The sequence below is a fragment of the Tachypleus tridentatus genome, unplaced genomic scaffold (assembly GCF_004210375.1).
Source record: "Tachypleus tridentatus isolate NWPU-2018 unplaced genomic scaffold, ASM421037v1 Hic_cluster_2, whole genome shotgun sequence".
NCBI lineage: Eukaryota > Metazoa > Arthropoda > Merostomata > Xiphosura > Limulidae > Tachypleus > Tachypleus tridentatus.
Window position 1 is genome coordinate 56,309,128 of NW_027467782.1, and position 14,409 is coordinate 56,323,536.

A 14,409-nucleotide genomic window follows, 5' to 3' on the forward strand; every position below is an offset into this window, starting at 1 on the left:
TTACAGTCTTTAGAGGTGACTCTAGTATTCCAATGGTAGGATAAGTAATCTTACAGTCTTTAGAGGTGACTCTAGTCTCCCAATGGTAGGATAAGTAATCTTACAGTCTTTAGAGGTGATTCTAGTCTCCAACATGGCAGGATAAGTAATCTTACAGTCTTTAGAGGTGACTCTAGTCTCTCAATGGTAGGATAAGTAATCTTACAGTCTTTAGAGGTGACTCTTGTCTCCCAATGGTAGGATAAGTAATGTTACAGTCTTTAGAGGTGACTTTAGTCTCCCAATGGTAGGATAAGTAATCTTACAGTCTTTAGAGGTGACTCTAGTCTCCCAATGGTAGGATAAGTAATGTTACAGTCTTTAGAGGTGACTCTAGTCTCCCAATGGCAGGATAAGTAATCTTACAGATTTTAGAGGTGACTCTAGTCTCCCAGTGGTAGGATAAGTAATCTTACAGTCTTTAGAGGTGACTCTAGTCTCCCATATGGTAGGATAAGTAATCTTTCAGTCTTTAGAGGTGACTCTAGTCTCCCAATGATAGGATAAGTAATCTTACAGTCTTTAGAGGTGACTCTAGTCTCCCAATGGTAGGATAAGTAATCTTGCAGTCTTTAGAGGTGACTCTAGTCTCCCAGTGGTAGGATAAGTAATCTTACAGTCTTTAGAGGTGACTCTAGTCTTCCAATGGTACGATAAGTAATCTTACAGTCTTTAGAGGTGACTCTAGTCTCCCAATGATAGGATAAGTAATCTTACAGTCTTTAGAGGTGACTCTAGTCTCCCAATGGTAGGATAAGTAATCTTACAGTCTTTAGAGGTGACTCTAGTCTCCCAATGGTAGGATAAGTAATCTTACAGTCTTTAGAGGTGATTCTAGTCTCCCACATGGCAGGATAAGTAATCTTACAGTCTTTAGAGGTGACTCTAGTCTCTCAATGGTAGGATAAGTAATCTTACAGTCTTTAGAGGTGACTCTAGTCTCCCAATGGTAGGATAAGTAATCTTACAGTTTTTAGAGGTGACTCTAGTCTCCCAATGGTAGGATAAGTAATGTTACAGTCTTTAGAGGTGACTCTAGTCTCCCAATGGTAGGATAAGTAATGTTACAGTCTTTAGAGGTAACTCTAGTCTCCCACATGGCAGGATAAGTAATCTGACAGTCTTTAGAGGTGACGCTAGTCTCTCACATGGTAGGATAAGTAATCTTACAGTCTTTAGAGGTGACTCTAGTCTCCATGGCAGGATAAGTAATCTTACAGTCTTTAGAGGTGACTCTAGTCTCCCACATGGTAGGATAAGTAATCTTACAGTCTTTAGAGGTGACTCTAGTCTCCCACATGGCAGGATAAGTAATCTTACAGTCTTTAGAGGTGACTCTACTCTCCCACATGGTAGGATAAGTAATCTTACAGATTTTAGAGGTGACCCTAGTCTCCCAGTGGTAGGATATGTAATCTTACAGTCTTTAGAGGTGACTCTAGTCTCCAATATGGTAGGATAAGTAATCTTACAGTCTTTAGAGGTGACTCTAGTCTCCCACATGGCAGGATAAGTAATCTTACAGTCTTTAGAGGTGACTCTAGTCTCCCAATGATAGGATAAGTAATCTTACAGTCTTTAGAAGTGACTCTAGTCTCCCAATGGTAGGATAAGTAATCTTGCAGTCTTTAGAGGTGACTCTAGTCTCCCAGTGGTAGGATAAGTAATCTTACAGTCTTTAAAGGTGACTCTAGTCTCCCATATGGTAGGATAAGTAATCTTACAGTCTTTAGAGGTGACTCTAGTCTTCCAATGGTAGGATAAGTAATCTTACAGTCTTTAGAGGTGACTCTAGTCTCCCAATGATAGGATAAGTAATCTTACAGTCTTTAGAGGTGACTCTAGTCTCCCAATGGTAGGATAAGTAATCTTACAGTCTTTAGAGGTGACTCTAGTCTCCCAATGGTAGGATAAGTAATCTTACAGTCTTTAGAGGTGATTCTAGTCTCCCACATGGCAGGATAAGTAATCTTACAGTCTTTAGGGGTGACTCTAGTCTCTCAATGGTAGGATAAGTAATCTTACAGTTTTTAGAGGTGACTCTTGTCTCCCAATGGTAGGATAAGTAATGTTACAGTCTTTAGAGGTGACTCTAGTCTCCCAATGGTAGGATAAGTAATCTTACAGTTTTTAGAAGTGACTCTAGTCTCCCAATGGTAGGATAAGTAATGTTACAGTCTTTAGAGGTGACGCTAGTCTCTCACATGGTAGGATAAGTAATCTTACAGTCTTTAGAGGTGACTCTAGTCTCCCAATGGTAGGATAAGTAATCTTACAGTCTCTAGAGGTGACTCTAGTCTCCCAATGGTAGGATAAGTAATCTTACAGTCTTTAGAGGTGACTCTAGTCTCCCAATGGTAGGATAAGTAATGTTACAGTCTTTAGAGGTGACTCTAGTCTCCCAATGGTAGGATAAGTAATGTTACAGTCTTTAGAGGTGACTCTAGTCTCCCACATGGCAGGATAAGTAATCTGACAGTCTTTAGAGGTGACGCTAGTCTCTCACATGGTAGGATAAGTAATCTTACAGTCTTTAGAGGTGACTCTAGTCTCCATGGCAGGATAAGTAATCTTACAGTCTTTAGAGGTGACTCTAGTCTCCCACATGGTAGGATAAGTAATCTTACAGTCTTTAGAGGTGACTCTAGTCTCCCACATGGCAGGATAAGTAATCTTACAGTCTTTAGAGGTGACTCTACTCTCCCACATGGTAGGATAAGTAATCTTACAGATTTTAGAGGTGACTCTAGTCTCCCAGTGGTAGGATAAGTAATCTTACAGTCTTTAGAGGTGACTCTAGTCTCCAATATGGTAGGATAAGTAATCTTACAGTCTTTAGAGGTGACTCTAGTCTCCCACATGGCAGGATAAGTAATCTTACAGTCTTTAGAGGTGACTCTAGTCTCCCAATGATAGGATAAGTAATCTTACAGTCTTTAGAAGTGACTCTAGTCTCCCAATGGGAGGATAAGTAATCTTGCGGTCTTTAGAGGTGACTCTAGTCTCCCAGTGGTAGGATAAGTAATCTTACAGTCTTTAAAGGTGACTCTAGTCTCCCATATGGTAGGATAAGTAATCTTACAGTCTTTAGAGGTGACTCTAGTCTTCCAATGGTAGGATAAGTAATTTTACAGTCTTTAGAGGTGACTCTAGTCTCCCAATGATAGGATAAGTAATCTTACAGTCTTTAGAGGTGACTCTAGTCTCTCAATGGTAGGATAAGTAATCTTACAGTCTTTAGAGGTGACTCTAGTCTCCCAATGGTAGGATAAGTAATCTTACAGTCTTTAGAGGTGATTCTAGTCTCCCACATGGCAGGATAAGTAATCTTACAGTCTTTAGAGGTGACTCTAGTCTCTCAATGGTAGGATAAGTAATCTTACAGTTTTTAGAGGTGACTCTTGTCTCCCAATGGTAGGATAAGTAATGTTACAGTCTTTAGAGGTGACTCTAGTCTCCCAATGGTAGGATAAGTAATCTTACAGTTTTTAGAGGTGACTCTAGTCTCCCAATGGTAGGATAAGTAATGTTACAGTCTTTAGAGGTGACGCTAGTCTCTCACATGGTAGGATAAGTAATCTTACAGTCTTTAGAGGTGACTCTAGTCTCCCAATGGTAGGATAAGTAAGCTTACAGTCTTTAGAGGTGACTCTAGTCTCCCAATGGCAGGATAAGTAATCTTAGTCTTTAGAGGAGACTCTAGTCTCTCACATGGTAAGATAAATAACCCTTCAATCTTTGGAGGTAACTTTAGTCTCTCATAACGTAAGGATAAAACGCCTTAAAGTCTTTACAAGTGAATACAACAAACGGTGTCATTTCCAGTAAATATTTGTATTTTCCTTAAACTTCATTTAAATGTTGGACTTACAGCTCCAGTTTCATGTCTATTTTCATTTCTGGCAAGTTGCTACGTAATCTGTTTTTCGTCTTCAGAACTCATTAGTTTGGCTGGACGATGAGCCACAGATGCCCCCCACCCCTTTCAGAGGGTTAGCAGTCCATCAGAGGATTGCACCCTATCTTGTGGTAAGACATAAAAAATACTGACATAGTACAGGGTGTTCAGAAAAAACACTGTGCAGTTTTGTCTGTTAATAAATATATAGGCACACAGTGACTTTCCAAACACCCTGTACATAATGTAAGTGGATTTATAGTAAGTCAAATGAACTAGTACCATTTTGGTTATAATGAAGCACAAACCTACACAATAGACTAACTATGCTCTGCTAATCGCGGGTATCGAAACCCAATTCTTAGAATCTTAAACATGAAATTTACTTCTGAATCGATTAAAGAAAACTTGGGAGGATGAAGATGGGGTTTAGAGACAAAACATTTGTTTTGCTAACAGCGAGTAGACAGAGAAAGGACATCTAGATAAACAATCGTTGACTGGAAATAACGTAAGAGAGAGAAATTTAAAAGATGCTCATTTGGTTGGAGGATGGAAATCTCTACAGGATGGAAATTCTGGCTGAAGACATCGGAAGGTATTATGTGTCGAGAGAAAAACATCTTTTATCATGTTAAAGAGATTTTTACGTAGTTATTTGTTCACTTTTGTCCAGCCCAACCGATGAGTTCTGAAATTGAATTTACAAACTTGTGGGAAGCGATAAGTTTTAGATTTGGTTTGGTTTGTTTTGAATTTCGCGCAAAGCTACACGGGGGATATCTGCGCTAGTCGTCCCTAGTTTAGCAATGTAAGACTAGAGGGAAGGCAGATAATCATCACCACCCACCGTCAGCTCTTGGGCTACTCTTTTACCAACGAATAGTGGGATTGACCATCACATTATAACGATCCCACGGCTGAAAGGGCGAGCATGTTTGGTGTGACAGAGATTAGAACCCTCGACCCGATTACGAATCGGGTGTCTTAACCACGAGGCTATGCCGATGTACCGATTTCAAACTACCCTCTGAAAATATTACCCCCCGGTAATTTGAATTCGTTTTCATATTATCAGGGGGTAGGACAAAATCGATTTCAGGTTATCCCCGGAGGTAGTTTGAAATCGATTTCATCTTACCCCCCCCTTTATTTCAAACTACCCCCTTCCCGATAGACTCGTTTTAACGGTTTGTTAAGATGCTAGACGTTCTTATCGCACTCAGTGTGTGTAAACAAAATTAATACATTAATAATAATGTAAAAAAATTAGAATATTTATCATGTTCTGTATCTCATGCTATCAATCACCCATTTTTATTTCAGTGCGCATAAAGATATATACAAAAAATAATATGTATAAATTACAATATATTGAATGAAGACAGTATGTAGACCTTGTGGTCTGGCGAGTACGAGTCCTTTTATCTTATATAAATCATCAATTTTAATAAAAGAAATAATAGGCCTTTTGCCTATTATCATGTACTTAGATACGTACTCGGCACGCACTTCAAATATTAAAAGTAATTATTATGTTTGTCATTTTGGCGTTAGAAGAGGGGGTAATTTTAAATCAAGGGGGGTAGCTTAAAATCGATTTCATGTTAGTCCCCCAGTACTCTGAAATGATTTCATATTACCGGGGGGTAACTTGAAAACGGAGGTAATTTGAAATCGTTACACCGGGCTAAGTTGTAGATATAAAGAAATTACACCTGAAAATCTGTTTCTGAACCACAAAGTAAGGATGAGAAAAACACATATATGAAACAAATTACATTTTTGTAACTTTTTTTTTTTATCGCTTTACAACTCGGTGATAAGTACATTTAGGTATACAATAATCTTCATATAAACCTCTCTCTCGAGGGGATCGAACCCTATCTTGAGTTAGTTATTTAAGGGCTACCTCGCTATATATTTTAACAACTCATCCTACAACACTTCCTCCCACTTCTTTTTTAAAACCAAGGATCGCCGTTGAGTGTTTATCTCAGAGTTATGGAATGAATGACCGCCAGTTGGATACCAGATTTTCTCTGTTAAATTGTTTTGCATTTTCTGCGACAGGAATCGAACCCAAAATAACTTTTACGACAATAAAGGTTGCTGTATGGACTGAGATAACAGAAAATCAAGGTTGTTGAATAACGTTATGATGAAGCTCTTCCATTCAGCTTTCTCTTCTATAAAACAACAACAAACGAACACACGAAATAGACGGCGCGTCTTTCCTCTGTTGGGAAGTCATTATGTTTAGAAATGTTGTATTATAATTAGCAGGATAAAGTTGTCTAAGTTAAAAAGTAATAATTCATTTACCTTGTTAGTGTTTGGTAAAATGTACATTTCTTTGTTAGGACCTTCATCAGAGAATGTTATTACTTGAATACAAGTAATAGATATGCGATATATATATATGAACATATATAATATATTTGTTTCGTGTTTACCTACCTACAACACTGATAAATCCACTCTGGCTCTTCATTGGAGAAGTGTTAATTTGGCACATGTATTCTCCACTGTCTCTTTCTTCCACTTCCCTGATGTGCAGCGTCCACGTCCGATGACCATTGTGGGTGATGCTAAATCTAGGATTCCTGGTGATGACCCTGTTTTGTAAGGTCAGTAGAGTGTAGCGGTCAGTGTGGATCCATGCGATCTGATGGGTCGAAAATATGTTCAGTTTAATGTCTTTTATGCTCTGATTAAGAACAATACTATAACACAGAGGGTTAATGACCTTTATAGTCTTATTAAGAACGATACTATAACACAGAGTGTTAATGACCTTTATACTCTGATTAAGAAGGATACTATAACACAGAGGGTTAAGGACCTTTATAGTCTTATTAAGGACGATACTATAACACAGAGGGTTAATGACCTTTATAGTCTTATTAAGGACGATACTATAACACAGAGTGTTAATGACCTTTATACTCTGATTAAGAAGGATACTATAACACAGAGGGTTAAGGACCTTTATAGTCTTATTAAGGACGATACTATAACACAGAGGGTTAATGACCTTTATAGTCTTATTAAGGACGATACTATAACACATAGGGTTAATGACCTTTATAGTCTTATTAAGAACGATACTATAACACAGAGGGTTAATGACCTTTATACTCTGATTAAGAAGGATACTATAACACAGAGGGTTAAGGACCTTTATAGTCTTATTAAGGACGATACTATAACACAGAGGGTTAATGACCTTTATAGTCTTATTAAGAAGGATACTATAACACAGAGGGTTAATGACCTTTATACTCTGATTAAGAACGATACTATAACACAGAGGGTTAATGACCTTTATACTCTGATTGAGAACGATACTATAACACAGAGGGTTAATGACCTTTATACTCTGATTAAGAACGATACTATAACACAGAGGGTTAATGACCTTTATACTCTGATTAAGGACGATACTATAACACATAGGGTTAATGACCTTTATACTCTGATTAAGAACGATACTATAACACAGAGGGTTAATGACCTTTATAGTCTTATTAAGAACGATACTATAACTGTAGGTTTTTGTAGTGAAACAAACAAACTGTAGCTCTAAATAGTGAAATAAAAAACAACTTGCAGCTCAAATAGTGAAACAAACAAACAAACTGTAACTTTAAATAAGGTATTTCACAGAATGCTTGTATCGGATTCCATATCTCTGTTGTTGTTGTTGTTTTGTGAACTGTTTCTCGATTTCTGGTGGGCGGTGGAAACACATCAGAAACGAAATGGTTGAAAGAAAACACAACCTGACGAATATTCACATTACGTTGTTTCATTTAAGAATTGTCTCTCTTATGTACGGCTCTGTTCTTGAAACATATTGAATTCTACATACTTAAATCAAATATAATAAAAATATGAGGTATAAAAACAGTCAAACAAAACAAAAATAAACCGTGAAAACTTCGTACTCTAAGAAACTTCCCATTCTAGCTTAGGATCGCTATATGTTAGAGACGCTTAGTGTTTAGACTAACTAAACATTGTTATCACATGTACTTCTATGCCTTTCTGTGTCACACACAATACAGACACTGGATGCTATTGTGACGATGGCGAACCCACTTTCTACAAAATCAAAGTTTGGAAACGGCTTGAATGAATCGTGAAAGAAAATGATAAAATTGTACAACATTTCAACAATATTATGTGATGATAACCGTTTCGTTACATAATAAATTTATAATAAAGTTTCTTTCGTTGTCCATTGAAGTCGCTTCAAACCAGATATTTTGACCCACACAGTACTGTTATATTACACTGACACACTATTTAGACAGTACACGTATTGTAGTGTTTTGATTTGAAAATCTGAAATCCACGGAATGTGAAATCTACGTTACACGACTTGTTATAAGCAGGAATCTAACCAAGAATGTGTATAGTTTTAACAGCGATGTACGACAAAAGGTTAATCATATCTTGGATAAGCGATTCGTTTAGCCAACACAGTGGTATGACGCTGTAGAAGTGATCTGTGACGCAGCGAAGGACATTTTCAGCACCTGTGGATTTGTCTAAAAATAAATTCATTACAGTTCCACAATGTAATGGGTGTTTTTCTTATAATAAAGCCACATTAGACTATCTGCTAAGCCCACCGAGGGGAATCGAACCCCAGATTTTAGCGTTGTAAATCCGTAGACTTACCGCTGTACTAGCGGGGGACATCACAATGTAATGCAGCCAAGGTTAGAAATATGTCCCAGAAGAAATTGGGAAATTCATTCCATGGACAACAGTGGATTCCTGGACCACACTCTAAATCAATCTGGAAAACGCGCAGGTTCAAAGTAATGGTCGTAGTTTTTGAATATTTTCCAACCCAAAATAACCTTACAATAAAATATTTGAAGTTGACAAAAACTCACACACATTTTGCCACAATTCGAAATTAAACGTTTACTTTTAATATAAAAAAGGAATATGATGGAAGAAACTGGACCACGTACCTGCCAAGTTTACAGATGTAGTTCCAGTAAATGATAATGCCTTTGGTCGACATAAATGTGACTTCGGAAGACAATGGTCACGTACAGTGAAAAGTTTGTTACATTGTGGAGTCTAAGATTGTCCATCGCAAATCCTTGTTACAACGAAAATTACAATGTTGGCCAATAGTGATTAATACTAGCCTTTAGATATCAAACATCTAGATCAGCCATTCTATATCAAACGATAGCCATCAAACATCAAGTATCAGCAATCAAACATCAGCCATCAGACAGGCATCAACCATCAGGGATGAGACATCAACCATCAAAATTGAACAATACAGGAAGTGGTTTCAAGTGCAAGGAACCTGAGACGTCGATAATACTACCAGATAGACTTTGTATCTCCAAAGACTTGGTTCAGTGTTAATGAAATACAAGGAACATAAATAAAAATAATGAAAGTAAAGTTTTAAAGAAACGTATTATTATATTAGTGATTGTATTTACTTTGCTATTTTCTTTAGCCGTCTAATTGTGCAAGTTTAGAGCTAACAGTAACTGAACTTAGAAATAAATTGATGTAAACTTTGCCCTGTGTAATAACATAAAATGTTTTTAGTAAAACTCCGCAGCTTGCACTACATGGTGAAGTATTATAATTCGAAAAATTCACCATAAGTGACAATGGCTGTACAAGAAATCGTATAAGAAAAATAAATACAATATTGCACATACCCTGTACGACCCTAAGTTCTCCACAACGCAGGCTAGCTTAACATCTCTCCCAACTGACACAGTGACGTTTGGAATCGGTTCGGTGAAGTCCGGTTCGACTTCGGCTTCTTTACTTCCGGAAGAATTAGCTGCGATTATAAGAGGTACGTGTTAGGCCTAGTGATTTCAGTTTGACCTCGTAAACATAGGTTTGATTATTTGTTTATTTATTGAATTTTGCACAAAGCTGCACGAGGGCTATCTGCTCCAGCCATCCCTTATTTTGAACTAACAGTTAGAGGGAAGGCAGCTAGTGAAACAGCACTCACCACCAACTGTTGGGCTACTCTTTACCAACGAATAGTGAGACTGGCCGTCACATTATAACGCCCCCACAGCTGATAGGGCGAACATGTTTGGTATGACGGGGATTTGAACTGTCAGATTACGAGGCGAGCAACCTAACCACCTAGCCAAGTTTGGAAACAAAAGTAAGGAAGCCATGATATTTGCCAAAGTGTCTCTTAACTGTTATATAAGGAATATCCGATAAATTCATTTTAAATCTCGCACAATACAATGATTTCTATTAAAACTGTCGAAGGATTAGGTAAAAACGGAGGTTTGTTGTACCGTGTGGCACACTAACAAATCACCCGTTTTAAAGCGAATTGTACACTTACCGGGAATTTTAATACTAGATCCACTTTCTGTCTTCTTGTCCTGCAGTGAACGCACCAGAGTTTGGATTAATACTCTCTTGTTTTTTAATGTTATTGAAAGCAATCCGTGAAGAGAACCTATTTGTCACTGGTGTGGGGTTTGTCATCAGGTACTTTTTTTTAGAAAATCGTCTAATCAATCAACCCAGGGTCTACTATTAAACTAACCCAGTAATAATTTCAATTTGACAGCTCGAAATGCCAAATGTGTCTACATAAGAAAGATTTATAAACGGCCCCTAGTAACATCCATTCCTCCTGAAAAATGATAAACATGCTTAAAATTTGTCAAATATTAAACAATGGAAAGTATATCTTTCACAGACAACGACATTATCTTATCTTCAACAATGAATAATTAATTACCTAACTTGGTTTGCGTTCACAGAATAAAATAATCCAATTCTTCCTTACTGGAAATATAAAGAAAATATCTGGAAACTTCGTCGGTACAAAGTGTATGTCAGTTTTGAGGCATTTCTATCCTGATCTATGTTAACAAGGTTAAATCTGCTGTTATGTATTGTGATTTACAATCCTGAAAGTCGATAAAGAACGTGCTTATTGCTATGTATTCGGTTGTTTTGAACGTAAAAGCGACACGTTAAAATTGTTGCTGTTAAAGTGCATGGTTTTGTTTGGAATTTCGCCCAAAGCTACACGAGGGCTATCTTTGCTAGCCGTTCATAATTTAGGAGTGTAAGACTAGATAGAAGGCAAGTGGTCATCAACACCCGCCGCCAACTCTTGAACTGCTCTTTTACAAACGAATAGTTGGATTGACCGTTACATAATAACGCCCCCACGGCTGAAAGGGTGAGAATGTTTGGTGAGAGGGGGATTCGAACCCGCGACCATCAGATTACGAGTTGACTGTCTTACCCCCCTGGCCATGCCGGGCCAAGTACATTTGAAGTTGATGTCTGAAGTAGATTACATACATATGTTACATACATACATATATTACTTACATACAAATGTTACATACATATATTACATACATACATATGTTACATACATACATATATTACTTACATACAAATGTTACATACATATATTACATACATACATGTTACATACATATATTACATACATACATGTTACATACATACATGTTACATACATACATATATTACATACATACATATATTACATACATACATATGTTACTGAAATATTACATACATACATATGTTACTGAAATATTACATATATACATATGTTACTGAAATATTTCGACTTTTTAAAATTTTAATGGGAATTAGTAAATGTATGTTTAGTTCTAAAAGTAACCACCAGGCTGTAAAGTTCATGTGTACAGGCAAATATATAACATGACAGTTTCGGTATGAACTCCGAAACTTGGTGAAATTTGAAAGAAAAGAACAAGATTTGATAGACATGTTAAAGTCATGTAAGACTGTAGGCATGTTAAAGTCATGCAAGACTGTAGATATGTTAAAGTCATGTAAGACTGTAGACATGTTAAACTCATATAAGACTGTAGGCATGTTAAAGTCATGCAATACTGTACACATGTTAAAGTCATATAAGACTGTAGATATGTTAAAGTCATGTAAGACTGTAGGCATGTTAAAGTCATGCAAGACTGTAGATATGTTAAAGTCATGTAAGACTGTAGACATGTTGAAATCATGTAACACTGTAGTCATGTTAAAGTCATGCAAGACTGTAGATATGTTAAAGTCATGTAAGACTGTAGACATGTTAAAGTCATGCAAGACTGTAGATATGTTAAAGTCATGTAAGACTGTAGACATGTTAAAGTCATGTAAGACTGTAGACATGTTAAAGTCATGCAAGACTGTAGATATGTTAAAGTCATGTAAGACTGTAGACATGTTAAAGTCATGTAAGACTGTAGACATGTTAAAGTCATGTAAGACTGTATACATTTCTTTAATAACTTTTAACTTTGTACAGGCCCGGCATGGCCAGGTGGGCTAAGGCGTTCGGCTCGTAATCCGAGGGTCACGGGTTCGAATCTCTGTCACACCAAACATGCTCGCCATTTCAGCCGTGGGTGCGTTATAATGTGATGGTCATTCTCACTATTCGTTGGTAAAAGAGTAGCCCAAGAGTTGGTGGTGGGTGGTGACGACTAGCTGCCTTCCCTCTAGTCTTACACTGCTAAATTAGGGACGGCTAGCGCAGATAGCCCACGAGTAGCTTTGTGCGAAATTAACAAAAAAAAAAAACCAAATCGTGGTGAAACAGATTGTATCAGAACTACATTTTCATATTTTTGACATTTAATTGGCAGTGCGATGCCAATGAAAATAAATTGCTTTTGAGAATGGTTTGTAAGAGCCCCTTCGATGGAAAATATTCGTACTCTCAGGTAGCAATACCAAATAAAATTTAAATTTAATAAAATTTAAAATGAAATTTCGTTTAATACAGTTCTTACATTTAGGCCTAAAAAATCACCGCATGCCCTTAATGTTTCGTAGTACGAAAAATTGTCCAGGCATGAGTATACATATATATATATGTCTGCTTCAGTGATACTCGATATTAAATCGGTGATTACCAAGGTTTTTATTCATTAGTTGCCCGCAGCGGTTTCAGTTATGATTGTGAAAGAGGAAGGAGGTAGCCTTGTGTGGCCCCTTATGCAAAATCAATATGTATAGTTTGGGTAGAGAATTCGGAGGCGTTCTCTAAATGTTTACATTGGATCTACGTTTAAAATTACTGTGTGACCCACATGTAACATTACAATGTTGCTGTAAGTGTTTTGCTATTTGACTGCGGTTGGTACGTTTTGAATTGTAGTCGGATGACCATGATTGACAATGGTCCTACGAAACCGAATTCTGTTGTGACACAGTCTTTAGTCTGGAGTAGTCGGATGACCATGATTGACAATGGTCCTACGAAACCGAATTCTGTTGTGACACAGTCTTTAGTCTGGAGATATTTCACTTTTAAAACATAAGCACGTGTTTGTTAAAGCACTTTTCGTGAAGTGTCATTATTTACACCATCCATAAGTAATAAAAACGTAAATAAATACAGAGTAACAAAATGACCAAGAATTTCACAATTTGAACATCAGAAACTCCGTTATAAATTTTTAATATATACAAAATTGAAACAGCTGTTCCATATTGAAACAAATTTCTAATAATTTTTAATAAATAACTCCCTTAATATTATTTTATGATATTATTTATGTTTTATTTTACCATAGAATGTGATAATAATTAGAATAGATGGATCTTTCTAGGCCTAAATCATGCTGGTAATATAAGTTACATTTTATTTGTTAGAACTATTCCTGAGATGGTAAGTGATGACTCTGTAGGATTTGTTACGTCACTGAATTTCACCTTTATAGACAAGCATGAGTTACTGTAACCCTAAGTAATTCGACGTTTCTTTTAATGAACACTTCAATTTTAAAAGTCGCTCGAGCACAACACACCATATCTCCGCTACTCATAGTTAATATTCAATGATAACCATTGGATCTATTACTTTGTATCAGACTTTACAGGATATGAAGAACTAATAGTTAATAAAATGTGACTTTTGTTGTTTTTTTTTGGCAGAATGAGAGATAAAATTTATGTTAAATATTTCAGACAACTGGTTCCGATAACATAGTTACTTGTTTTGTTTTTGTTTTTGAAATTCGCGCAAGCGACACGAGGGTTATCTGTGTTAACCGTTCCTAATTTTGCAGTGTAAGACTATAGAGGAGACAGCTAGTCATCACCGCCCACCGCCAACTCTTGGGCTACTCTTTTACCAACGAATAGTGGGATTGACCGTTACATTATAACGCCCCCACGGCAGAAAGGGCGAGCATGTTTGGTGTGACGGGGATTCGAACCCGCGACCATCGGATTACGAGTCGAGTGCCTTAACCACCTGGCCATGCCGGGCCCAACATAGTTACTATCATCAGGGCTATGCTAGCAAAGCTACGTTGGGCTATCTGCTGTGCCCACCAACGAGAACTGAACTCTTGAGTTTAGAATTTTAAATTGAAAGACTTTCCGCTGTGATAGTGGGGTATTATCGAAACTAC

At 37.0% G+C, this 14,409-nt stretch overlaps 1 protein-coding gene across 1 annotated transcript in view; it reads right to left on the reverse strand.

Moving 5' to 3' along the window:
- LOC143242334 (lachesin-like) overlaps positions 1 to 13,232 on the reverse strand; it is a 51,654-nt gene extending 38,422 nt beyond the window's left edge. Inside the window, exons 1-4 of the mRNA XM_076485694.1 lie at positions 13,179 to 13,232; positions 10,311 to 10,350; positions 9,649 to 9,776; positions 6,398 to 6,605 (exon numbers count right to left, since the gene is read on the reverse strand). Coding sequence (XP_076341809.1) covers positions 6,398 to 6,605; positions 9,649 to 9,776; positions 10,311 to 10,350; positions 13,179 to 13,232 — 430 coding nt within the window. The remainder of the gene's footprint in view (positions 1 to 6,397; positions 6,606 to 9,648; positions 9,777 to 10,310; positions 10,351 to 13,178) is intronic.
- Between the last annotated feature and the right edge of the window lie 1,177 nt (positions 13,233 to 14,409).